Source organism: Pelobates fuscus, chromosome 7 (assembly GCF_036172605.1).
Source record: "Pelobates fuscus isolate aPelFus1 chromosome 7, aPelFus1.pri, whole genome shotgun sequence".
NCBI lineage: Eukaryota > Metazoa > Chordata > Amphibia > Anura > Pelobatidae > Pelobates > Pelobates fuscus.
The window spans coordinates 72,077,149-72,102,979 of NC_086323.1; the positions used below are offsets into that span (position 1 = coordinate 72,077,149).

The following is a 25,831-nucleotide window of genomic DNA, read 5'->3' on the forward strand; positions in this document are numbered from 1 at the left end:
GCAATTACATTACACAGAAAAAAAAAAGAAGCAGACTGATGTTCTAGCCCTAAAAAGGGCTTTTTGGGGTGCTGTCCTTACAGCAGAGATCAGATGAGTCCTTCAGGACTGTAGTGGACACTGAATACACTAGCCTAGCTATAAATTTCCCTATCAAATCAGCAGCAGCTACACTGTCCCTACTCTCACTAAGAATGCAAAATGGATGCTGTCCAGGAGGTGGGAGGGTCTGGGAGGGAGGGTCTGCTGCTAATTGGCTGGAATGTGTCTGCTGACTGAGGTACAGGGTCAAAGTTTCCTCAATGATGACGAATAGGGGGCGGACCGAACATCGCATATGTTCGCCATCCGCGAACAAGCGATGTTCGCCAGGAACTATTCGCCAGCGAACCGTTCGGGACATCACTAGTGAGGTGTGATTCAGAGATTTATGAAAGATGTTACAATGTCACTATTGATAAATTTTAAAAAGATATTTTGTCCTACTTGTACTTATAGCCCTATAACTTGCAAAAAACCCTAAGAACATGTTAACATTGGGTATTTGTAAACAAAATTTAGAAAACTATTTAGGACGGGTGTTTTTTGGCGGTTGTAGATGCGCAACAGATTTGGGGGGTCAAAGTTCGAAAAGGTAGGTTTCTGTTTTTAAAATTTATCATTTTTTTTATAGTAAATTTTATTAAAAATAATGGTATCTTTAGAAAGACCATTTAATTGCGAGAAAAACGGTACATGTTTGGGTATATTAAATGAGTAAGAGGAAAATTACAGCTAAACACCACAGAAATGTAAACAGCCCTGGTTCTTAACGGTAAGAAAATTGAAAAAACGGTCTGGTCACTATGGGGTTAAAGCAGGGATTCGCCCACCATTGAGTAGGATACTATAGGGTTAGGAATACATATTTGGATTCCGACTCTATAGTGTTCCTTTAACTGTCATGGTTATAGAAAAAGTGTTTGACACCAGAAACTTTCATTTAAAATGGTTTATAGAGAATCTGATCAGAACAAATGTACAATTTTACACAGCAAAACAATAGACTTTTCTTCTTCAAAGAGTTTTGGCAACACAGCTCAAGTTCCACGTGCACAAAAGCTATAAATACATAGCTCAAGATACAATATGTAACAGGTAGTGTTTCCAGTCACTGCCATGAATATATCTAATGCTATTTAATGGCAAGTCAATGGTGTGTTAGAGAAGGACTAATTATTTATATTGTTACAAGCTGAATGTTGGGAAGTAGTCATGGCACATCAAACAGTTGAATACAATGCCCCAGTAGAGATCACCAAATTATTTCTTTGGAAGTTGCCAACTTATTCTAAAATGATAAATCGCAGCTCATGGTTTGAACTATTGTACAGTATTATAGATGATCTATTTTTATATATAATATTACAAAAAAGTGTGCAGTAACTCACAAGCTTGACAATGCAGATGAAGCATTTAATCACCCTACTGGATATGCTTGTAAAATATCAATGCAAGTGTCAAAAAAAATTGATTTGATCATAAAATGACCAGCGCTTGTAAGTGACCTTGTAGTAAAGAACATTAAAGTGAAACTCCCCATGATGCGTGGCAGAAATCAAAACAAATTCTTGGAATAAATAAGAATTGTAACCTTAGAAGCATGTGAACAGGTTTGTTTTGAACTGGAACTTATGTGATCTGCCGTTTACAACAGTTTTACACTATGGAGGTATATAAAAAATATATATTTTTTTTAAATTAACTTTTTGAAAGAACATAATAGCATAAGATCGAGGCAGAGGAAACATTTTGCTGAGCAATGCTAATAATACACATATGTGCAAGTTGTATAAATAGAATTACTGATACAATGTGAAGGTCCATGGCATTTCAATTTTCCTGCACACTGGGCAGAATGTCCATTCTTCATCTCACAAAATAAATCCATATAAACTGCTTTTTCTGGCAAATGCATAGATTGGCAAGTCTGCACAAGAATGGCAATATGCTAAAGTCATCAAGGCTATCAGGAAGGTGCTTGGTTAGGGAAGTATGCTGAGTGAGTAAGGGAATTCACAGTTCTAATTTGTGCTGCTGTAAAGAGAAGAAACAACAGTTAAAGGTCAGTTCAATATTAATATACCATTCAGACATTATTTTTGTAAAATACATTTTTAACCTGTTGCGCACACACACGTCATTTAATTGGACTTTTCATATTCTACCTACTGTTCTATATCTCCATTATAAAGTGTGTTATGAAAATGTGAATTATATTTCATAAGCCCCATGCAAGCAAAGTAAGAATGGAAGAAAACAGGCCAAGAGCACAGCACAGGTCATGAACAAAATGATTACACTTTTTGAAAATGGGCATTTCAATGTACTTTTGCTGGTGGTCAAGGGTTCCTGGAGGGTGCCAGCCTGGATTTAGGTCTCAGAAAATAACTTCAAAAAGGTACTTTTTTTTTTTTTCTTTTTTATTATTGAAGCTTTTAAATATTAAACATAAAAGACAGTGCAATTACATTTACAAAATTTTCTGCCATAAGTATAAGATCAATTGCATAATTCTCAATAATATTATATTTGTTATTTTTTACCAGAAAACTGAATCAAAAGGTACATGTTTACAATGCAATAAAAAGAAATGCATTGGGCACTAGTAAAAAAAAAAAAAAACACCCATTTTATCGCTGCACAGATCTATGCATCTTAATGTATAGCTTGGAGGAAAAACGAGACAGGGGGATATGATAAAAACATTAAAGGGAATCAACACTGTAAAAAAGGAGACTATTTAAAATAAGAAGAACTACCACAACAAGGACATGGGTTTAAACATAATTTCAGGAAATATTACCTTGCAGAATGGGTAGTGGATGCAAGGAATAGCCTTCCAGCTGAAGTGGTAGAGGTTATCACAGTGAAGGAATTTAAGCATGCGTGGGGTAGGTATAAAGCTATCCTAGGTATAATATAAAGCCAGGGACTAATTAAAGTATTTAGAAAGTTGGGCAGATTAGATGGCCCAAACTGTTCTCATCTGTCACATTCTGTGTTTCTGATGTTAGCTTATAAAGAACCAATTTTAAATAGAAACCTATTTAGTTTAAAATAAATTTTAAAAAAATAATAATATGCGCTTCTGTTTGTGTACCATGGTGAACCGCAAACTGAAATTTAAATAAAGTTCTACAAGCAAAATCATTGTGTCTCTTGAAAAGAGGGAGAGAAAAAGTACCGTATATACTCGAGTATAAGCCGAGTTTTTTAGCACATTTTTTGTGCTAAAAAACCCCAACTCGGCTTATACTCGAGTCAATAGTCTGTATTATGGCAATTTGCATTGCCATAATACAGACCGGGGGAGAGGGGGGCTGGCAGAGCTGTACTTACCTCTCCTGCAGCTCCTGTCAGCTCCCTCCTCCTCCGCGCCGTCCGTTCAGCACCTCGGTCAGCTCCCAGTGTAAGTCTCGCGAGAGCCGCGGCTCTCGCGAGACTTACACTGGGAGCTGACAGAGGGAGCTGCACAGACCGCGCGGAGGAGGAGAGAGCTGACAGGGGCTGCAGGACAGGTAAGTTACAGCTCTGCCAGCCCCCCGTTCCCCCCACTGAACTACCAATGCTGGACCACCAGGGAAGGAGAGCCCCCCTCCCTGCCATGTATCAAGCAGGGAGGGGGGACGAAATTTTTTTTTAGTAATAATAAAAAAAATTATAATAATTAAATAATAAATAATAATAATTACATTAAATAAATAAAAATAATAATAAATAATAGTAAAAAAATTAAAATAATAAAAAAAAAATGCCCACCCCCCAGCAAGGCTCTGCAACACACACACACACACACACACACACACACACTGCACTCATACACACACACTGCACTCATACACTGCATTCATACACTCACACTGCATTCATACACTCACACTGCATTCATACACACACTGCACTCATACACTCACACTGCACTCATACACTCACACTGCATTCATACACACGCTGCATTCATACACACGCTGCATTCATACACACACACTGCATTCATACACACACGCTGCATTCATACACACACTGCACTCATACACACACTGCACTCATACACACACTGCACTCATACACACACTGCATTCATACACACACGCTGCATTCATACACACACTGCATTCATACACACACGCTGCACTCATACACACACGCTGCATTCATACACTCACACTGCATTCATACACACACACTGCATTCATTATACACACACTGTAAATACATATTCAATTAATTTTAGGATCTAATTTTATTTAGAAATTTACCAGTAGCTGCTGCATTTACCACCCTAGTCTTATACTCGAGTCAATAAGTTTTCCCAGTTTTTTCGGGTAAAATTAGGGGCCTCGGCTTATATTCGGGTCGGCTTATACTCGAGTATATACGGTAACCCTTACATTTTCAAGTTGAAAATTCTTGTTGATACAGAATACGCTAACTAAAGTGGAGCACTGTGACTAATTTTTCAAGAACGCTTTTGAACATGTTCACCTTACATTTTCCTGAAGCTACATTCTGGTTAAGTCCTTGTAGAGAGTTTCCAAATTCTCTCTTCTTCAGGTACTTGAGATCCAAACCTAAAATCTCCCCACTGAAACAAAGAAATATCAAACCAAAGTTTAGCTACAAGAATATAGAGGCTTCATTAATCCTTCCACTGAGGTAAATACAGATTTTAAAAATTATACGAAACATTGGTAAAACAGCTGCATTAAAGGGCCACTATAGGCACTCAGACCGCTTCAACTCAATGAAGTGGTCTGGGTGCCAGGTCCCCCTAGTCCTAACCCTGCAGCTGAAAACATAGCAGTTTCAGAAAAAACTGCTATGTTTACACTGCAGGGTTAATCCAGCCTCTAGTAGCTGTCTCCCTGACAGCCACTAGAGGCCCATTCAGCGATTCTCAATGCGAAAATTGCATTGAGCACGCAAAACGTCCATAGGAAATGCTTTCCTATGAGCGGTTTGAATGCACGTGTGGTTCCGGCCGCGCATTCGGCTCCACTCGGGAGCTGACGTCCGCAGGGGGTGGAGAGGACACCAGCGCTGAGGGAGCCTGGCGCTGGATTAAGCCGTTTTAACTCCTTCAGCCGAGCAGGATGGGGGCCTTAATTACCCTATAGCAGCGGTTCCCAAAGTGTGGGTCGCGACCCACTGGTGGGTCGCAGGGCGATTCCCAGTGGGTCGCGCTGACCCACACATCCAGGGCCGCCGGGCAGTCAGGCAGACTGACACCAGGAGGGAGCCAGGCGGCTTGCCCTGTATGCCGCCGGGCTCCCTCCAGTCAGTCTGCCCAGCAACTCCGGTCTGCAGCTCCGCCGGGTGCAGAGCTGCAGACCGTGTGATAGAAGTCTCGCGAGCTCCCAGAGCGTTGCCATGGCAACACTCAGGGAGCTCGCGAGACTTTTATTACACTGTCTGCAGCTCTGCACCCGGCGGAGCTGCAGACCGGAGAGTTACCCCACTGGACCACCAGGGAATTAAATGAAGGTAGGACACAGCCCCCAGATCCTGCCCCCTAATGTAAATAATTTTCTCCCAACCCCCCCCCCCCCCAACTGTAACCCCTTCACTCCCTGCCCCCTCCCCACCCTGTAACCCCTTCACTCCCTGCCCCCCTCCCCCCTCTGTAACCCCTTCACTCCCTGCCCCCTCCCCCACACTGTAACCCCTTCACTCCCTGCCCCCTCCCCCACACTGTAACCCCTTCACTCCCTGCCCCCTCCCCACACTGTAACCCCTTCACTCCCTGCCCCCCTCCCCACACTGTAACCCCTTCACTCCCTGCCCCCCTCCCCACACTGTAACCCCTTCACTCCCTGCCCCCCTCCCCACACTGTAACCCCTTCACTCCCTGCCCCCTCCCCACACTGTAACCCCTTCACTCCCTGCCCCCCTCCCCACACTGTAACCCCTTCACTCCCTGCCCCCCTCCCCACACTGTAACCCCTTCACTCCCTGCCCCCCTCCCCACACTGTAACCCCTTCACTCCCTGCCCCCCTCCCCACACTGTAACCCCTTCACTCCCTGCCCCCCTCCCCACACTGTAACCCCTTCACTCCCTGCCCCCCTCCCCACACTGTAACCCCTTCACTCCCTGCCCCCCTCCCCACACTGTAACCCCTTCACTCCCTGCCCCCCTCCCCACACTGTAACCCCTTCACTCCCTGCCCCCCTCCCCACACTGTAACCCCTTCACTCCCTGCCCCCCTCCCCACACTGTAACCCCTTCACTCCCTGCCCCCCTCCCCACACTGTAACCCCTTCACTCCCTGCCCCCTCCCCACACTGTAACCCCTTCACTCCCTGCCCCCTCCCCACACTGTAACCCCTTCACTCCCTGCCCCCTCCCCACACTGTAACCACTTCACTCCCTGCCCCCCTCCCCACACTGTAACCCCTTCACTCCCTGCCCCCCTCCCCACACTGTAACCCCTTCACTCCCTGCCCCCCTACCCACACTGTAACCCCTTCACTCCCTGCCCCCCTCCCCACACTGTAACCCCTTCACTCCCTGCCCCCCTCCCCACACTGTAATCCCTTCACTCCCTGCCCCCCTCTCCCCACTGTAACCCCTGCTCTCCCTGCCCCCCCACACTGTAACGCCTGCTCCCCCACTGTAACCCATTTTCTTCCTGCCCCCCCACTGTAGCCTTCTCTCCCCCTGCCCCCCCCACTGTAGCCCTCTCCCCCTGCCCCCCCACTGTAGCCCTCTCTCCCCCTGCCCCCCCCCACTGTAGCCCTCTCTCCCCCTGCCCCCCCCCACTGTAGCCCTCTCTCCCCCTGCCCCCCCCCACTGTAGCCCTCTCTCCCCCTGCCCCCCCCCCACTCTAGCCGTCTCTCCCCCTCTGCCCCCCCGCTCTAGCCCTCTCTCCCCCTCTGCAGCCCTCTCTCCCCCTCTGCCCCCCCGCTCTAGCCCTCTCTCCCCCTCTGCCCCCCCGCTCTAGCCCTCTCTCCCCCTCTGCCCCCCCGCTCTAGCCCTCTCTCCCCCTCTGCCCCCCCGCTCTAGCCCTCTCTCCCCCTCTGCCCCCCCGCTCTAGCCCTCTCTCCCCCTCTGCCCCCCCGCTCTAGCCCTCTCTCCCCCTCTGCCCCCCCGCTCTAGCCCTCACTCCCCCTCTGCCCCCCCGCTGTAGCCCTCACTCCCCCTCTGCCCCCGCTGTAGCCCTCTCTCCCCCTCTGCCCCCGCTGTAGCCCTCTCTCCCCCTCTGCCCCCGCTGTAGCCCTCTCTCCCCCTCTGCCCCCGCTGTAGCCCTCTCTCCCCCTCTGCCCCCGCTGTAGCCCTCTCTCCCCCTCTGCCCCCGCTGTAGCCCTCTCTCCCCCTCTGCCCCCGCTGTAGCCCTCTCTCCCCCTCTGCCCCCGCTGTAGCCCTCTCTCCCCCTCTGCCCCCGCTGTAGCCCTCTCTCCCCCTCTGCCCCCGCTGTAGCCCTCTCTCCCCCTCTGCCCCCGCTGTAGCCCTCTCTCCCCCTCTGCCCCCGCTGTAGCCCTCTCTCCCCCTCTGCCCCCGCTGTAGCCCTCTCTCCCCCTCTGCCCCCGCTGTAGCCCTCTCTCCCCCTCTGCCCCCGCTGTAGCCCTCTCTCCCCCTCTGCCCCCGCTGTAGCCCTCTCTCCCCCTCTGCCCCCGCTGTAGCCCTCTCTCCCCCTCTGCCCCCGCTGTAGCCCTCTCTCCCCCTCTGCCCCCGCTGTAGCCCTCTCTCCCCCTCTGCCCCCGCTGTAGCCCTCTCTCCCCCTCTGCCCCCGCTGTAGCCCTCTCTCCCCCTCTGCCCCCGCTGTAGCCCTCTCTCCCCCTCTGCCCCCGCTGTAGCCCTCTCTCCCCCTCTCCCCCTCTGCCCCCGCTGTAGCCCTCTCTCCCCCTCTCCCCCTCTGCCCCCGCTGTAGCCCTCTCTCCCCCTCTCCCCCTCTGCCCCCGCTGTAGCCCTCTCTCCCCCTCTCCCCCTCTGCCCCCGCTGTAGCCCTCTCTCCCCCTCTCCCCCTCTGCCCCCGCTGTAGCCCTCTCTCCCCCTCTCCCCCTCTGCCCCCGCTGTAGCCCTCTCTCCCCCTCTCCCCCTCTGCCCCCGCTGTAGCCCTCTCTCCCCCTCTCCCCCTCTGCCCCCGCTGTAGCCCTCTCTCCCCCTCTCCCCCTCTGCCCCCGCTGTAGCCCTCTCTCCCCCTCTCCCCCTCTGCCCCCGCTGTAGCCCTCTCTCCCCCTCTCCCCCTCTGCCCCCGCTGTAGCCCTCTCTCCCCCTCTCCCCCTCTGCCCCCGCTGTAGCCCTCTCTCCCCCTCTCCCCCTCTGCCCCCGCTGTAGCCCTCTCTCCCCCTCTCCCCCTCTGCCCCCGCTGTAGCCCTCTCTCCCCCTCTCCCCCTCTGCCCCCGCTGTAGCCCTCTCTCCCCCTCTCCCCCTCTGCCCCCGCTGTAGCCCTCTCTCCCCCTCTCCCCCTCTGCCCCCGCTGTAGCCCTCTCTCCCCCTCTCCCCCTCTGCCCCCGCTGTAGCCCTCTCTCCCCCTCTCCCCCTCTGCCCCCGCTGTAGCCCTCTCTCCCCCTCTCCCCCTCTGCCCCCGCTGTAGCCCTCTCTCCCCCTCTGCCCCCGCTGTAGCCCTCTCTCCCCCTCTGCCCCCGCTGTAGCCCTCTCTCCCCCTCTGCCCCCGCTGTAGCCCTCTCTCCCCCTCTGCCCCCGCTGTAGCCCTCTCTCCCCCTCTGCCCCCGCTGTAGCCCTCTCTCCCCCTCTGCCCCCGCTGTAGCCCTCTCTCCCCCTCTGCCCCCGCTGTAGCCCTCTCTCCCCCTCTGCCCCCGCTGTAGCCCTCTCTCCCCCTCTGCCCCCGCTGTAGCCCTCTCTCCCCCTCTGCCCCCGCTGTAGCCCTCTCTCCCCCTCTGCCCCCGCTGTAGCCCTCTCTCCCCCTCTGCCCCCGCTGTAGCCCTCTCTCCCCCTCTGCCCCCGCTGTAGCCCTCTCTCCCCCTCTGCCCCCGCTGTAGCCCTCTCTCCCCCTCTCCCCCCGCTGTAGCCCTCTCTCCCCCTCTGCCCCCGCTGTAGCCCTCTCTCCCCCTCTGCCCCCGCTGTAGCCCTCTCTCCCCCTCTGCCCCCGCTGTAGCCCTCTCTCCCCCTCTGCCCCCGCTGTAGCCCTCTCTCCCCCTCTGCCCCCGCTGTAGCCCTCTCTCCCCCTCTGCCCCCGCTGTAGCCCTCTCTCCCCCTCTGCCCCCGCTGTAGCCCTCTCTCCCCCTCTGCCCCCGCTGTAGCCCTCTCTCCCCCTCTGCCCCCGCTGTAGCCCTCTCTCCCCCTCTGCCCCCGCTGTAGCCCTCTCTCCCCCTCTGCCCCCGCTGTAGCCCTCTCTCCCCCTCTGCCCCCGCTGTAGCCCTCTCTCCCCCTCTGCCCCCGCTGTAGCCCTCTCTCCCCCTCTGCCCCCGCTGTAGCCCTCTCTCCCCCTCTGCCCCCGCTGTAGCCCCCCCCCCCCCCCCCCCCCTCCCGCCCCCCCTCCCCCAGCCCTCTCTCCCTCTGCCCCCCCCCTCCCCCGCTGTAGCCCTCTCTCCCCCTCTGCCCCCGCTGTAGCCCTCTCTCCCCCTCTGCCCCCGCTGTAGCCCTCTCTCCCCCTCTGCCCCCGCTGTAGCCCTCTCTCCCCCTCTGCCCCCGCTGTAGCCCTCTCTCCCCCTCTGCCCCCGCTGTAGCCCTCTCTCCCCCTCTGCCCCCACTGTAGCCCTCTCTCCCCCTCTGCCCCCACTGTAGCCCTCTCTCCCCCTCTGCCCCCACTGTAGCCCTCTCTCCCCCTCTGCCCCCACTGTAGCCCTCTCTCCCCCTCTGCCCCCACTGTAGCCCTCTCTCCCCCTCTGCCCCCACTGTAGCCCTCTCTCCCCCTCTGCCCCCACTGTAGCCCTCTCTCCCCCTCTGCCCCCACTGTAGCCCTCTCTCCCCCTCTGCCCCCACTGTAGCCCTCTCTCCCCCTCTGCCCCCACTGTAGCCCTCTCTCCCCCTCTGCCCCCACTGTAGCCCTCTCCCTCCCCCTCTCCCCCTGCGCCCCCACTGTAGCCCTCTCTCCCCCTCTGCCCCCACTGTAGCCCTCTCTCCCCCCCTGCCCCCACTGTAGCCCTCTCTCCCCCCCTGCCCCCACTGTAGCCCTCTCTCCCCCCACTGTAGCCCTCTCTCCCCCTGCCCCCTACACTGTAGCCCTTTCTCCCCCTGCCCCCTACACTGTAGCCCTTTCTCTCCCCTGCCCACCCACTGTAACACTTTCTCCCCCTGCCCGCCGCCCACTGTAACCCTTTTTCACCCTGCCCCCCTACACTGTTACCTGCACACACTCCCTACCACACGGTCACCCTCACCTGTCTCTGCGTGTATGTGTATCTGAGTCTCCTTTTGTGTCAGTGTGTGTGTATTTGTGTGTCAGTGTGTATCTGTTTACATGAGTGTATGTGTATCCGTGTGTAGGAAAATAAGTGTCATTGTGTGTATCACTGTATCAGTATGTGTATGTGTGTGTCTCTGTATGTGTGTATCTGTATGTGTATACACTGCACACATACTCCATGCAAAAAACATGCTTACATCCAAACACACATTGTGTATATGTATATTTTATATACACACACTGCGTCCACTACACACGCACTGCAATCAAACGCAAACATTACATACAAACACACCCATGTATTTAAAACACTAAAATGATATACAAACACCCCTTCATTCAAACACCGACACTACACACAAAAAGCACACCTGCATTTAAAGTCCAGCACTACATTCAAACACCCCTGCGTTCAGACGCAAACATTACAAACAAGTACACCACTACATTCCAATGGCAACAGTACATACAAACACTCCCATACATGCACACACATACTTAAAGGACCACTTCAGCTTAATGAGTGGTCTGGGTGCCAGGTCCATCTAGGATTAACCCTGCCTGCTGAGAATGCTTTCCTATGGACTGGCTATATGCGCGCACGGCTCTTGCCGCGCATGCGCATTCAGCCGATGGCGGCTAAAGGAGGAGAGTCCCCAGCGCCGAGGGAGCCCGGCGCTGGAGAAAGGTGAGTTTTTAACCCCCTTTCTCTCCCTTGTGCTTGGCGGGAATGGGACCCTGAGGGTGGGGACACCCTCGGGGCACTTTAGTGCCAGGAAAACGAGTTTGTTTTCCTGGCACTATAGTGGTCCTTTAATACACAAACATGCTTACATTTAAACGCTCAAACACTGCTCACAAATATAACCCTGCAACGATGGGCAAATGGTAGATTCCCAGCAGGCATAGCATTGTTGAAGTTCTCCGACAGATGGAGATCTACCTTTTGGCCACACTTGCACTAGAGGGGGCCCCAGAAAGCATACTTGCACCAGGGCTCTCTCTACATTAGTTCCACCACTGGGATAATCAATGTGAGGGGCCTGGATGAGCAGGACACAACGTCTGATTCTGACTGAGTCTGTGAGTAAGCAGTTGTATGCCTCTAAAACTGATTGCCATGATATGCAAAGTTTCTGCCTCTAAAACTCCATGATATATCAACATTATGCATCTAAAACTGCCATGATATGCCAAATTATGCCTCTAAAACTGCCATGATATGCCAATTTTATGCATCTAAAGCTGATTGCCATGGTGTGCCAATTGTATGCTTTTAAAGCTGATTGCCATGGAGTGCCAATTTAATGCATCTGACTGTTTTCCAATTGTATGCCTCTGAAGCTGATTGCCATGATGTGCCAAGTTTATGCATCTAAAAGTGATTGCCATTATATGCCAAGTTTATGCATCTAAAGCTGATTGCCATGGTGTGCCAAGTTTATGTATTTAAAGCTGCCCTGATGTTCCAATTGTATGCCTCTAAACCTGGATGCCATAGTGTGCCATTTGTAAGCCTCTAAAACTGATTGCACTGGTGTGCCAAGTTTATACATGTAAAACTGATTGCCATAATGTACCAATTTTATGCATCTAAAGCCGATTGCCACGGTATGCCTATTTTATGCATATAAAGCTGCCATAATGTTCCAATTGTATGCCTGTAAAGCTGATTGCCATGGTGTGCCAATTGTAAGCCTCTAAAGCAGATTGCTATAGTGTGCCAATTGTATGCCTCTTAAGCTGTTTGCTATGGTGTGCCAGATTTATGCCTCTAAAAGCAATTGCCATGGTGTACATCTAAAGCGGATTGCTATGGTGTGCCAATTGTATGCCTCTAAAGCGGATTGTCATGGTGTTCACTTTTTAAAATATGCATTAAAAAAAGCAAGTGGGTCTCGAAAAATTACCATTTTGAAAAGTGGGTCTCGGGCCATAAAAATTGGGAAGCCCTGCCCTATAGTGTTCCTTTAATCACATGCAAGAAAAGCCCTGAACATATTGTTGAAGGCTGTAGGAGTGCACGTGGAAACAGACACTTACTTCTCCTTATTTGGGTTAGAACACTGTCTAGAAGATCCTTGGTGTAATTCTACATGCCCTTTTGGAAGTGGATTGCTGTACAGAACCTGTAGATAGGATTGAAAGCAATCAAAACACAAACTACAACTTTTATTGGAAAGAAAATTCTTAATCACTGGAAATGTCTGACAATCCCTTACCCGTTGACCCGAATTTACGTCAGTTGAGGACTGGTGGGATGAAGAAGCTGATGGAATGTAGGGTCTGACTGGATAGGAAGCTGGAAGTGGGTAATTTGCTCGTGAGGCATGAAAAGCTAATCTATTCTCAGGCTGTAGAGATAGAAAAAGAATGTAAAATAAAAATGTTTTCAGAAACAGCATTTTATAAGTATTAGCTCTAGCTCAGAACAAATAAAAATAGTATAATTGTATTTCACTACAGGTCCTGGGCTCCTGCGGCAAGCAACCAACTCATTTAGTATTTTTACATATCTTATCAACTTCAGATGGTACAGTAAAGTTTTCTTTAATTGGTTATTAATGCGTTTTAAGGGTTACTCCAAGTACCGTGACAACTTCAGTGATTTAAAGGGATCCTGGTGCTCTGAGATTGTATGGGCAAAATTTTTGTTTGAAATGCTACACTTATAAAGCCCTGTGCTGCCATTTGTGTTACTCCATCAGCATAATTAGTCAGCCTGAAACAAAAAAGGTTGTATCTTGCTAATGTGAACTCTGTGGAAATATGACATCTGTCATCAGCACACGTAGCATGCTGGGCTCCTCTCCCCGCGTCTTCCAAGATCTCTTTCCCTCTGCTGTGAGGGGCAGTGACATCACTAAAGAAGGATGGGGCTACAAGGAGAACTCAGCGCAGCACAGGATATAAAGTAAGCTTCTTTCTCCACCCGCCCCGCCACCGCCTCATTCCTCTCTTTTTTTGGTAGGAGCAACCCTTTAACCCCTTAAGGACACATGACATGTGTGACATGTCATGATTCCCTTTTATTCCAGAAGTCTGGTCCTTAAGGGGTTAACAACGGCAACGTGTTCTAAATCTTATACTGCTCTTTTCTCACCTTCCACAACTAAACTCTCCCATTGCTCTCTTCCCTTGCTCACAAAAAGAACTGAAAAGCAAAAACGTATGACAATATAGCTGTATAAAATAGCAAATTCAGCAGTTTTGGGGTTTTTTTCACAAAAAAAAAAAAAAAACTATTGTGGTCTTAATTTGCAATTAGTTTTCAAATTATTTATAATACAGTCTGTAAAAGGTGCTCAGCCAAGGGTTGCCGCACATTCTGCAATGCTCAATAGTTTTATTAACATAGGTGGATAGAACGTATGTCTTCTTTTGACCTAGGTACAGAGACCACCTTGCCAACCCTGTCCCCAATACTAAACATCCCCATGGCTATTAATATCTAGGAACTACCGTTACAAATGTGTATGTATAGATATGGATTTAACTCACCAGATGATTGGCTGATACTGCAGCACTGATGGAACTGGTAACCCCACACTGATTTTCATTAAGCTGCTTGTTTAGCCAGTTGATAACTACACAGAGAATATTAGCAGTGAGATGCAGTGAAAAAAAAAATGTGTCCATGATCATAATATAAAGCAGTGGTTTCCATCTGAGGCCTCAAGGCACACCAATAGTCCAGGTTTCTTCAATATCGCCATTGGAACATGAGAAATGCCTATACCTTGAAGATGGGGACTACTGTTCTTCACTACAAATTTAACAGGACTAGCAGCTTCATTCCTGTAAGCTACAGACCACATAACAGGGAAGCTCAAGAAGCATTATATTCAAGTGAATCCATCATGAAAAATTGCATATTACAGTACATTTGCAAGCAAAGTGATAATGGAAGACTATGCATTACCTCTGGTTGAAGGATGATAAAGAAAAATGCTCTTAAAATGTGTTTTGGTTCCCAGAATGTGTCTGGGGTTTCACTATAAAATATCATGTTAATAAAATACACACTTACCATTCTCATTGTTTTTCAGAAGCTCTTTACTTTCTTGAAGCTTTTGCTCTGTTTGTTGGAGTTGTTCACGTAGCTTGTCGGTCTAAAATGCCAGCAAATGTGAGGAAAGTGTTTTAAATCATAGAGCCCTTTAAAGCATGAATGGCATGCAATCACAACTGGGTTTTGAGATAAAGTGGCCCTTCTCACTACAGTCTAAATGAGGCAGCTGGAGATATAGATGCATGAATAGGATGCCACAACCCTGCTCACGCAGTAAATATTAATTAGCAAGGCATACAAATATGAACGAGGGATGTACTGCTGCAGGCATAAATAGCTCAATTCCACAATTTTAGCGGGGGACAGTGGTGATGCCCCCAGTGATATATAGGAGGCCTTTCAGATTACCCTGGAGTTTCCCTTCAATTCTTTGATCTCATGGATTGCCACAAACCTATTCACGTGTCTAAAAATATCAAGAAATATTTCCACCTATGGGCTTAGTTTTCCCCTTTAGATTTTACCTCTTCGTCTCTGAGCCGCAGACTTTGCTTGGATTCCTGTAGTTCTTTTTGTTCTCCCTGAAGTCTTTTCTCGTGATCTGCCAGTAGCTTCTCTTGCTGCACAGTCACTGCGTTCTTCAGTTTCAACTTTCCCATCATGCGCTTCAGGTCTACTTGCAGCTTTTTTATTATGTCATTTGCCTTTCAAACATTTATAGAAATAAGATGGCATTATTAGTTACACGGAAGTAAGAATTATTGTTTGTCTTTGCCTTTATTGCAGATTGTAAAAATGGTTATTAGGACAAAAAAAAAAAGGGGGTGTTGAGTGGAATGGTACAAAAAAACAACAACAAAAAAAACAACACATTTTTTAATCAAACTTTGTAGCTAATACAGCTATGTAAACCGTCAATTTCTTAATATAAATCCCTTTAACAACAGCCTTAACAAAAATATGAGGCACGGCCATAGCTTCCTTGCACAACATCTACTATAATAGTAGTTATAATGCTGAAGTTGTCCAAACTAAAGACCAGCATTTTTGTATCCATAAATACTTGCTCTATTTTTTTTTTTTTTTTTTTAATTTTCAAGATTGTTACACAGGACTGAAAAAGTTCACAGGTACATTACAAACCTTTAATCCAGGGTTATATGGCTGGTTATAGCATTATATCAATAATACTGTGTGCCAACACTATTCACCATGTTCCAGGTTCTCACCTTGAGGAGCTCTGCAGATAAGGATTTTATTGTTGCCTCTAATTTTCCAATCTGCACTTGTCTCTTCTCAGAACTTTCTTCAAGGCTTGCCTAGAAACAAGACGTACACATATATAAGCTTCAAAATGCACTCTTCTGTCAATTTGTGTAATATCTATACAAACAGTTCACTTTTTAACCTTTTGCTCCTGGGTTGCTTTGAGAACTTCATTGCTTCGAAGCACCAGCTGCTCTTTGTCCCTTAGTTCTTGTTCAAGAACAGCCAAACGTGTCTGCAGTCGGTTTACCTCCTTCTCTTTCTCATGGCATTCTGTGTCCAATGTAGAGTTTTCCCTCTGCAGGGATACAATTTTCTGCTGTGACCTTTGGGATTCCTGAAAAGAGCATGAGAGGTTAACATCACATTACGAAAAGGGAAAGCACAAAAAAACAAAAACAACTGTTGCAAGAGAAAAAGTTAACTGCAGATCACATCTGTATCATAGAAAGAAATTGCATTACCTCTTCCAGGCCCTGGTTTTTGGCTCGGAGTTCGCGGATAGTAGCTTCTGCCTTGAATCGCTTCTCAAGCTGTTCCTTGTTGGAAATTTCCAGTTCTGTGAGTCGGCTCTGCATCTGCTGTGTGTTCCTCTGAAAAGAATTCTCCAACTCATTTTTCTGTTGTTCATGCTGCTGCACTAACTGTGCATAAGCCTGAGGGCAAACAAAGGAATGTAAATATATAAGGCACATACAAGGCATGACTGCTGGATAGGGACAAATAAAAGTTTATATGAAACCATAAATAAAGTAATATAAAAGCAATATGATGATATACACAATGGTTTCATTTTAATCTCTTCTTTGACCAAAGTCCACTACCATAGTGAATCAATGTTTTAAGCCTTTGTACACAGTGCAAACCATAAAATAAAATTAATCTTAATTAATGTGAGATGGCCATTTAAATCGAGCAACATATTAAAAATGCATACCTTAGGGTTGAATTCCACTAATAATAGGAACAGGGTGTACAATGTTTTGTGTCTATTGTTCTAAAAATAATCACTCTAATCTTAAAGGTTCACTCTAAACATATTCCCAACTTTGCATTATTGCAATGTTGACGGTAAATAAAGCAGCCTAAGCCTTCTCTCAGCTCTGAGAGTGTCTGAAAGTTGCGCGTGTAGGAAAGACTTTCATGTCAGATGCTCTAGATCAAATTTTGTAAAAAGTTTCCATACAGCGCATGCATGCACTATATGGTCACATGCTCTTGACCAGGGCTCTGACAGAAGCTTAAAAACCAGCCCTGTTCACTAAAGAGTTAACCAGGATATGGGTAAATGGAGAGTAAACCCACTAAACTATTCAGTGGAGAATTCTAAAAGGGATATTTTATTCTTCCATTTTTAAAATTGTTTTTGGCATGCACTGTTCATATAGTGCATGAAAAAGCAGAGGTAATTTTGTTCAAACGTGTCAGGATTCCCCTGTAGTGCTATTTTAGGGTTAGTAGCCAAAATGTTATCAGGGCCCTTTGGCACCCATGTTCCAGCCATCTCTTTGATGTAGCTAAAGTGATAGCTCACCTTCTACTTAAGATATACCAATTTGGCCTATATTTGTATCAGCAGCCAATCAATTCTGTCTAAAACGGGTTGAATGGATGTCACCAATGCAGAAGCAGGGACTGTCAGCAGCCCAGGGGACTCAGGTAAGTGTCACACAATTAGACTACTTACCATAAGACAATGTCAGGGGACCGCTGGCACCATAGCCACAATGGTGCCAAAATTAGCTGTCATTTTCTGATAATAAATATTAAAGAGATTGATCAATAGTGAATTGTAGTGAAGTGATAGAGATAACATCCTCAATTAAGCAAAATCAGCAAAGCTACAGAATTCACTATTTGAAATCATCCCATCGACATCCTGACCGTCGCCATGATGGAACGCACACATGCAATGCATGACATCATCGAGTATGAACTTGCTTTCCATCTAAGTTTTCCTATTTTTTTCCCATCAACTTCTCAAACTTATTTCAGTGTACCATAGGTTCAGAATCTTAGTACACCACAAATGAGAAATGAGAATACAGACTGTTTAACCTGTATAGTTATGTTAATTTGCCCTGGATCCCTTTTCATAATGCTGGTTTTCCTCATTTCCTTCTAAATAACAAGTTCCATTGAATAGATCCCTTAATATCATACAATGAAACATTACAAAACAAATAATTTAACGTATACCTTCTGAGCATTTTCTCTCTCTTTTGCTAGCTCAACTGTTTGCTGACTCGTCAACGATGCAATCTTAGTTGAAGACTCACACTTTATTCTTTCCAGCTCTTGACTTTTTTCAGACAGGCTCTATGGAAAAAGTAAACGGTGTAGGTTAGCTACTGGAGAGATCTATTCAAACTAAAATCCTCCTTGGTGAAAAAGGAAAAAAAAAAAATAAGTCTCATGAATATCAGAATGATTCAACTCACAACAATGTGTTATAGATCACTAAAAGGTGAAGTGAAATATGTAAAGCTATAAAGGCATAGTGGCGGTAAAAATAAAACAGACATGTTGCCCATGAATTAAGTACAGTGGTGCCTCGGTTAACATAATTTTTGGTTTACAAATTAAAATCCATTGAAAATAATGCCTCGGTTTCAAAATTTATTTCACAATACAAATCAAGTTTCCCTGGATGCATTGCCTCTGGGAGGTTTATAGCGCTGCCCCCGTGCATGCTGGAGTCTGTGGGTAGCATATGATGTCAAGTGTGGAGGTGTTGGAGCGGTTTTTGCATTGAGTTTTGGAGCCATTCTGGAATTTTTTGCAGCGGTTTTGTTACTTTTTTGGGCATTTCTCAAGCTGTGGAAAGGTAGGGAGCTGAGCTTTGTCGTTTGCATGCCTTTTATTGTGTGTTCTGCATTGCGGGTTGGTTTCCATGCCAGATCATTTTGACTTTTTTCTGACCTCCAGAACGGATTAATTGTTTTTTAATGCATATGGGAAACCACGTTTCGGTTTACATATTTTTCGCAATAAGAAACGCCTCAGAGAAGGCATTAAATACGTAAACCGAGGTACCACTGTACCAGTATTGTTCTTAATTTATTACATTTGGCTAAAAGGATTACACCAAGCATCATGGCCACTTAAGTGATTTGAAGGTGCCTGGAATGATTATGCAAAGCATTTTACTATGAAACGCTGCACATACAGAGTTTAACTCTGCTGTCAGACATGTAACTCCACTTCCAGCTGCATCATTGAGGCATCATAAGCCAGCTTAGAACAAGAGTTTCAGGTGACTAACGTGAATCCTATGCAAATGTGGCATCTGACAACAGCATAAAATTAAGCCCTGCGGTTTGCCTTGAAGATGCAGGTTAGCTTACATTTAAATGACCATTAGAGTGACCAACTGGACCTCCAGTTATTTAAATGTGCATAGGGATTTTGGATTGTGTGCAAGTAACTTTTTTCTTTGGTTTTTATTGTATGTATTGGGGCTGATGTGTACTATAGTCATTGCTGAAACCCAGGACTAATGGGAGCTGGCATGCAGTGCTTAATTTTCTATGAAAGAATGTATTATATCTATAATAGACAGTGAATGACAAACAGGTGTAATACCTCCGCTGTATGCAGCAATTGCAGACAGCCTACTCTACTGTCCTCTCTCCCTTTAAAACTGACCAAATGGAAGTACGATACAAAAATGATCTCAAAGTGACTAGTGAATAGTGTGTTAAGTGCATGTGAAATGCAAGGCAAATAATCCTATCTAAATTTGAAATTGAATGTCAAAGTGGCCAAACTGGAAACATAGTTGAGTTGGAGAATCCCTACCACCCACCCCCTCCTTCAGCTATTTGGACATAAATTTGAAATTCACAGTAAATTCCTGACAATACACACTTTAGTGAATAGTAAGTAAACATACTATTAAAAATCTGACAAGCAGATGGGGGACCCCACGATCCCTACTGGTATCCCACGAAGGAGCCACACACAAGCTGGGAACTGTCTCTGAAGGACCAACGCTCCTGACTGCACTGGGTCTACACATGCCCACCGCTATCCCATCTGGGCCGCCGAACCCTGGAGGCTGGGATCCAGCTAACATTGCGATATTTGAACCAAGAACTGGTGCAGCCGCGCCCCCACCAACCTGACTATATAACATACTACAGAACATTGCACCAAGGCTGTTACCCATGGTGTGCCTGCGTTTCCTTTATGTTTGCTTGTTTTTGTTTTCTTTTTCTTTCATGTTACCTACAAATGTTCTACAGCTCTCTCACTCTCTTGACCACCCTGCCAACCATGACATACATGCTGTAACGCAGCACGAGCGATATAGCCTGACACGGCCTTAAAAGGTGTCTAATATACCGCACCTACACGTGGTCACAGACCGACGATCCCCGCTGGCAAACAAGTTTTATATACCCCCGCCACCCCCATGGTTAGGGGCACCCCACACAGAGGAGAACCTCAACACCAGAGGTGCTCAGACCTACACTACTAGCATGGAGAAGGGCAACGGGCACCACTGGTCACACTCCTTACTTCACCCCTCACTCTTACTCTACTCTCCCAGTTCAACATGCAAAACACAACCCTCATGCTATCTCTAGATCGAGTCCTTCATCACCCCCTCAACCTGTCATTTGTAAATGTAATCTTGACTCGTGTTACCTTGTTTAACTACCATATAAAACGGTGCCGATACCCTAACAAGTAATATGATCTTGTACTATCATCTTAACTGTATTGCTGATGCTTTGAAGCGTTAATATGTCTATGCAACGCACCAACAAAATAAAGAATTAAAAAAAAAAAAAAATCTGACAGGACGGTTCCCTTTTAATCTCTAAGAGCCACGCTGGTCTCTGATGTGAATTAACATTCTGACAGATACACAAATATTACTACCTGCTGAGCGGATATCATCTGCCGGTTAAAGTCCTCTTCTGTTTTTTTCAGCTTTTTTTGAAACATGTTTTTTTCCTCCTGCAGCATAAGAAAATAAATGCTATCTTTATTTGATGAACATTTAGATTACACCAAGTAACAAGACATTTTAATGCTATTCTCAAGGAACTGTACCGTAGTGTAACGCAGACATTTGGCCAGATAACCTTTGATTTCAATGTCAGTTGCTGGCAACATTCGAAGGGATAGGTGTGTCAAATGCTTAAATGCATTTTTTTCAATGACATCCAGTTGAGCATGCGACCCACCCAGAACTGAGGAAGAAGACAACTGCAAGAGGAATCTGAAAAATAAATGACAGTATGAACTACAAAAACTGCAATAATACATTCTCCAGTTAACACTGAAATCAACTACTGCAACCAATATTGATGGATGGAGATGATACAGAATCCCCTTATTTATTTTTCAATTTTGGGAAATTGTAAAACACATCATAAGTTATTATTGAGCAGATGAGATTTAGGTATGTTTTATGCCTTCAGAGTTGGATGTTTATAAAACAGTGATACTGATGTGTCAAATCTGTCTATATACTACAGTTCTGAAAACAGAGAGGCAAGAACCCATGGTTAATAAACATTCCTTCCTGGGTGACTAATTGAAGTCCACAGCTGCATACAACATGTGTTCAAAAGCCTGATTTCTAAGCCCATGTTGACACATGTTCATATCAAGGTATGTGGCATTGATTACTGGTACCTGGGCCTTTTATCACACCAACAGATTTATTTCATAGAGTGTACAGTACTGTATTATTCTGGATACTCTTGCTAGTCCATTTCAGCATTAGACAAAAACAGCTTCTATATGAGCTAGTGTGAAAACACAGCTTCAGTATACGTTACCGATACTGTACTACTAAATACTACTGTATTTGGGTTGATGAATGCCAAGGCCATTATTGCCAGACAAGAGTGTGGGAGTTTGAGTGCAGGGCTTATTTGTGGGTGTTTTTATTTGCATTGCACAGCCACAGTACAGTGCTGGAGCCCAATGCATGTGTACCTTATTAAGAGTGAATAATTATGTAGAGGTTTCTAAGAAAGTCCCTTTCTGTCTCCTTAAGCATCTAGCATACAACTCGCCTGACGTGGCAGATAAGCTTACACTTTAATCTAATCTAATGCTACTACAATGGTAATAAAAACCGCTGTTATTTAAATGTCCATAGGGATGTGGGATAGTGATCCATACAACTAATAAAATCCTAACCAACAGTTTCAGTTTATGGGAAGAGCTACATGGCATCTCTCTTAAAATGGGATAGCCTTCCAAATGTGATAAAAGTAAATAAATGCAAGTCGACAACTATAGAGCTTTGCTAATTTCTATTCAAATAGAGCATCTTGGTAATTGTAATTCTGCAACACATTGCGGGCTACCCAGGCTAAATTATATACACGAAGAGGTGGTATTGGATTAAAACTGCTTGTACCTTGGATTCTCCTTGCTCTCATCTTGCATACATTGATACAGCAAATCAATGAACTTCTGTGGAAATGCAGAAAAATCCACGAGCAGTCCCTGCTGCACCTTCAGGCTGCATTCATTCATTGAGTGAGAGGGAAGGAGATGATTATCAGCACATAGAGAAAAAAAAAAAAACAATTTACATTGTATGTAAACAATTGGTCTCACCTCTGAAAGTCCTCCTCAGAAAGAACAAGATTGTAGAGAAAGTATGGATCGGTGTCATCAGTCAACCGAACTATCAGGTCCTGCAGATGGAAAAGATACAATTACACTATTTTCTAAGTCAGATCCTTAATTCATAAATGGAGAAATGCATTATTTCTCTTAATGACTAAACCATGAATTGTCTAAAACTGGCCTGGTTATTTAAAATATTTGACCTAATAGCCCAGCTGAAAGAACAAATGAGCTGGATAATTGTTCTGCTATTTTGGCTATTTTTGAATTTGTAATTAAGTGAATAATCCTGGAAACTTCTAATGGATCAATGTTCCAGAAGACAAAGCTCTACTTGCAGTGTTAGAGACTTATAGGAGTTTTGTTGCAACTGTTGTTGGATTAACAATGATCTAAAGTAAAATATGGCCTAAAAAATCTAAAGTTAAAGAAGTAGTAAAACATCTGGGATAAAAAGAGTGATTCTTAGCAAGAAGGATAAAACAATCGTTTCATGTGCCTCAATATCTGCAATGGTGTTAGCGGACACCCTCAGCCAATCATGATCAAATATGGATGAAACTGATGTTGCCAAAAAAGAAACTTTATCATTAGCAATAGGCAAGTGGGGGCCAAATGGCAAGTGCCGTAGGACCACACAGTCTTCGTTAAAACTGTTTTTAAAAAATGGTTTGACCCAAAACCAAGGGAAGGTTACAACAGCCCACAATTCCAATGACCAGTGCAATATCATATTGTGGTAATGGTGTTTAGACTGTTCCTTTAATAGAACAGGTCAGTTTTTTTTTTATCTTTTTTATTTTTAAGAGTTTGGGAGGGATACTATACTTTAACATAAATTATAAAGGGAATTTTGCTTTCAGAAAAATAACTTTAGGATTAGCAATATTTATTCAGCAATGCTCAGACACATAAAGCAGCACACTTTGTATAACGTAAAACTGTAAATTTATGTTATGAAGTTGCTGTAAATCCAAGATTGGGCTGTTACTCTTCAATTACAGCAATCTGAGTAAAGGCAATCAGATGAAAAACGATGAAAGTGCACACCTTCTTATGGTTTGGACTTGTAGAAGAATGTAGTTCAATGCAGATTCGGACAGTCAGGCATCTGTTGAAGCAAATATTTAAAGTTGAGAGGTTTTTTTTTTTTATACCACACAGATTCTACAAATGTCAAGTATTACATCTGGGTAGAAAAAGTCAATGGCATACTGATCTTTGTCTATTTATAAATGTATTGTATATTTTACAAATATTTTTAAATAAATAACAGAAAGCACAGAGATACACAGCAATATTTTTTTCAGTGCGTTACCTGCACATAATCATTGCACATATATGGCAAGTAATGTTAGATTATGGAAGCTAGTAAAGTATGCATGGCATTTGTGGTGTGCTAGCTTTATCATTTATCAGTACTGGTCTGAACCAAGTTTTTGGAGTGCCATTTTGGAGGTACTTTAACCATAGGACTACCACCTCCCAACTTAGTTCATAAGGGGAGTTGCTTCTGGTGGACCTGAACTTGTGAGACATTCAGAGGATGTTTTTAATGCAGGGCATGGAGACTAGGAATTTTGTGCTGGCACCTGGGTGTTGGTCAGCCTATTCAGCACTGGCCACCTTAGGCCCCCCTGAGATGGGCAGCAGTGAGCAATGGAAGCAGGCGGTGAGGGTGCTGTGGCGCCGGCATCACTAAACAGCGCACAAGGAAGCAAAGAAAGAAGAGCTTGAAGATTACAGGATCAAAGCAGCCACAGTGGACCCCAGGAACAAATCCACTCCAGCTCTGCCAAAAGGTAAGGAGGAGTGGCTGGACTCAAATTCAAATAAAACAAATAATAAAATGTGAATATGTGTCAGTGAGTGTGTGTGTGTAGGTTACCAGCCCCCCTCCAATCTTACAGGAAAGGTGTTTTTACTCACCTTTTCACCCATGCTGTGCTGGTTTTGCAATCTTGATGATCTCAGCCAATCTAATGCTTTCCCATAGGAAAGCACTAGGAGGCTATTGTGCATGCGCGGCAGAAACGCCACGCTGTGCCAAACAGCTTCTCCTCATAGACTGGATTAAATCAATGCATCTCTATGGGGAACTATCAGCCCTTCCATGCACAGGGTGGAGATGCTGAACGTAAGTGCTGCACAAATTGACTAATGGACTAGGAAGCACCGCTAGTGGCAATGTAAATACTGCCTTTTCTCTTAACATTAAAAAGTCTGAAGGGACAGGCTATAGACACCAGAACCACTACATTAAAGCGGCACTGTCGCTATCTGGTGAATTTACTGAATGCACAAAAATTCTAAACGGTGACATCACCGCTGGGGGGTCTACTGACCGGAGGACTGGTAAAGATGAGATATACTTACCTGAACCTGTCCCTCGCAAGCACGGCCATCTTCCTCGGTCTACTCCTCTTTACGTCAGAAGCCAACATCACTGCTGCAGTCTTGCACATGCAAGAGTCTCCATAGACAAAGCCAATTACCTGCACCGTCAAGATTGACACTTACACTCCGCTGTGAGTCTAAGAAAGTCAGGCGGAGGAGAAATACAGGACAAGAAATTATTGACATGCACCACTTTATGGTAACCTAATAAATTACCTCTCCTCAATGTCTGGGCTCCTCAGCAGGACTTTTATGTCTCGATTTAGGAGTTCCTGAACGTGAGACATCTTCACTCGTCTCTGTTCCTGTGTATCTCAAATATTTTCACAACTCTCGTGCAGACATCCTAACGCACCTCTAATCCTTGTCAAAAGAGTCACCCATTCAAAATTTCCTCTGACTTATTACTCACATCTGGATTACTCATTTCCAGACTCATTGTGCATTTTGCTCCCAGAATTATCCTTTCCTTATATTAATTATCCTTTATGGATTTATTTCCATCCACTTTTAAAGATTAGACACAATCAGTTCTATCCACAGTGTCCCATTCACGCTGTGCCTACCTCTATACAGTCAGCTGTACCAACACGGTCCCTTTAAATCTGTGTCCACACTGCACCTTTCACTCTGTGCCCACCTCAAAACAGGCAGCTGTAATCACACTGTCACTTTAATTCAGTGCCCACACTGCCTATTTAATTCTGTGCCCACCTCTACAGCCAGCTGTACCCACACTATTCCTTTCACTCTGTGCCCACCTCGACAACACGTTGTACCCACACTGTCCCTTTCACTCTGTGCCCACCTCCAGCTGTACCCCCACTGTCCGTTACACTCTGTGCCCACCTCCAGCTGTACCCACACTGTCCCTTACACTGTGCCCACCTCCAGCTGTACCCACACTGTCCCTTACACTCTGTGCCCACCTCCAGCTTTACCCACACTGTCCCTTACACTCTGTGCCCACCTCTAGCTGTACCCACACTGTCCCTCACACTCTGTGCCCACCTCCAGCTGTACCCACACTGTCCCTTACACTCTATGCCTACCTCTAGCTGTACCCACACTGTCCCTCACACTCTGTGCCCACCTCCAGCTGTACCCACACTGTCCCTTACACTCTGTGCCCACCTCCAGCTGTACCCACGCTGTCCCTTTCACTCTGTGCCCACCTCCAGCTGTACCCACACTGTCCCTTAC

The 25,831-nt window shown here is 45.9% G+C and overlaps 1 protein-coding gene across 1 annotated transcript; it reads right to left on the reverse strand.

The window, feature by feature from the left end:
* Positions 1-1,721: 1,721 nt before the first annotated feature.
* Positions 1,722-25,227, reverse strand: SASS6 (SAS-6 centriolar assembly protein). Its single transcript, XM_063428417.1, has 17 exons — positions 24,845-25,227; positions 23,282-23,342; positions 22,220-22,299; positions 22,017-22,121; positions 20,693-20,861; positions 20,519-20,596; positions 17,828-17,947; positions 16,093-16,284; positions 15,771-15,965; positions 15,592-15,681; positions 14,887-15,066; positions 14,381-14,462; positions 13,852-13,937; positions 12,573-12,704; positions 12,394-12,479; positions 4,533-4,627; positions 1,722-2,076 (listed from the first exon to the last, which is right to left on the reverse strand). The coding sequence occupies exons 1-17, from the start codon at positions 24,913-24,915 to the stop codon at positions 2,009-2,011; spliced, it is 1,890 nt and encodes a 629-aa protein (XP_063284487.1). The 5' UTR covers positions 24,916-25,227; the 3' UTR covers positions 1,722-2,008.
* Between the last annotated feature and the right edge of the window lie 604 nt (positions 25,228-25,831).

Bases quoted from the DNA above. Each gene is read 5' to 3' on its own strand.
- SASS6 (XM_063428417.1), bottom strand. From the start codon at position 24,915: ATGTCTCACGTTCAGGAACTCCTAAATCGAGACATAAAAGTCCTGCTG. The intron at 16,285-17,827 runs GTATACGTTAAA...GTTTGCCCTCAG, and splicing joins AGAGAGAAAATGCTCAGAAG to GCTTATGCACAGTTAGTGCA. The intron at 13,938-14,380 runs GTAAGTGTGTAT...TTCTCTGTGTAG, and splicing joins TCTGAAAAACAATGAGAATG to TTATCAACTGGCTAAACAAG.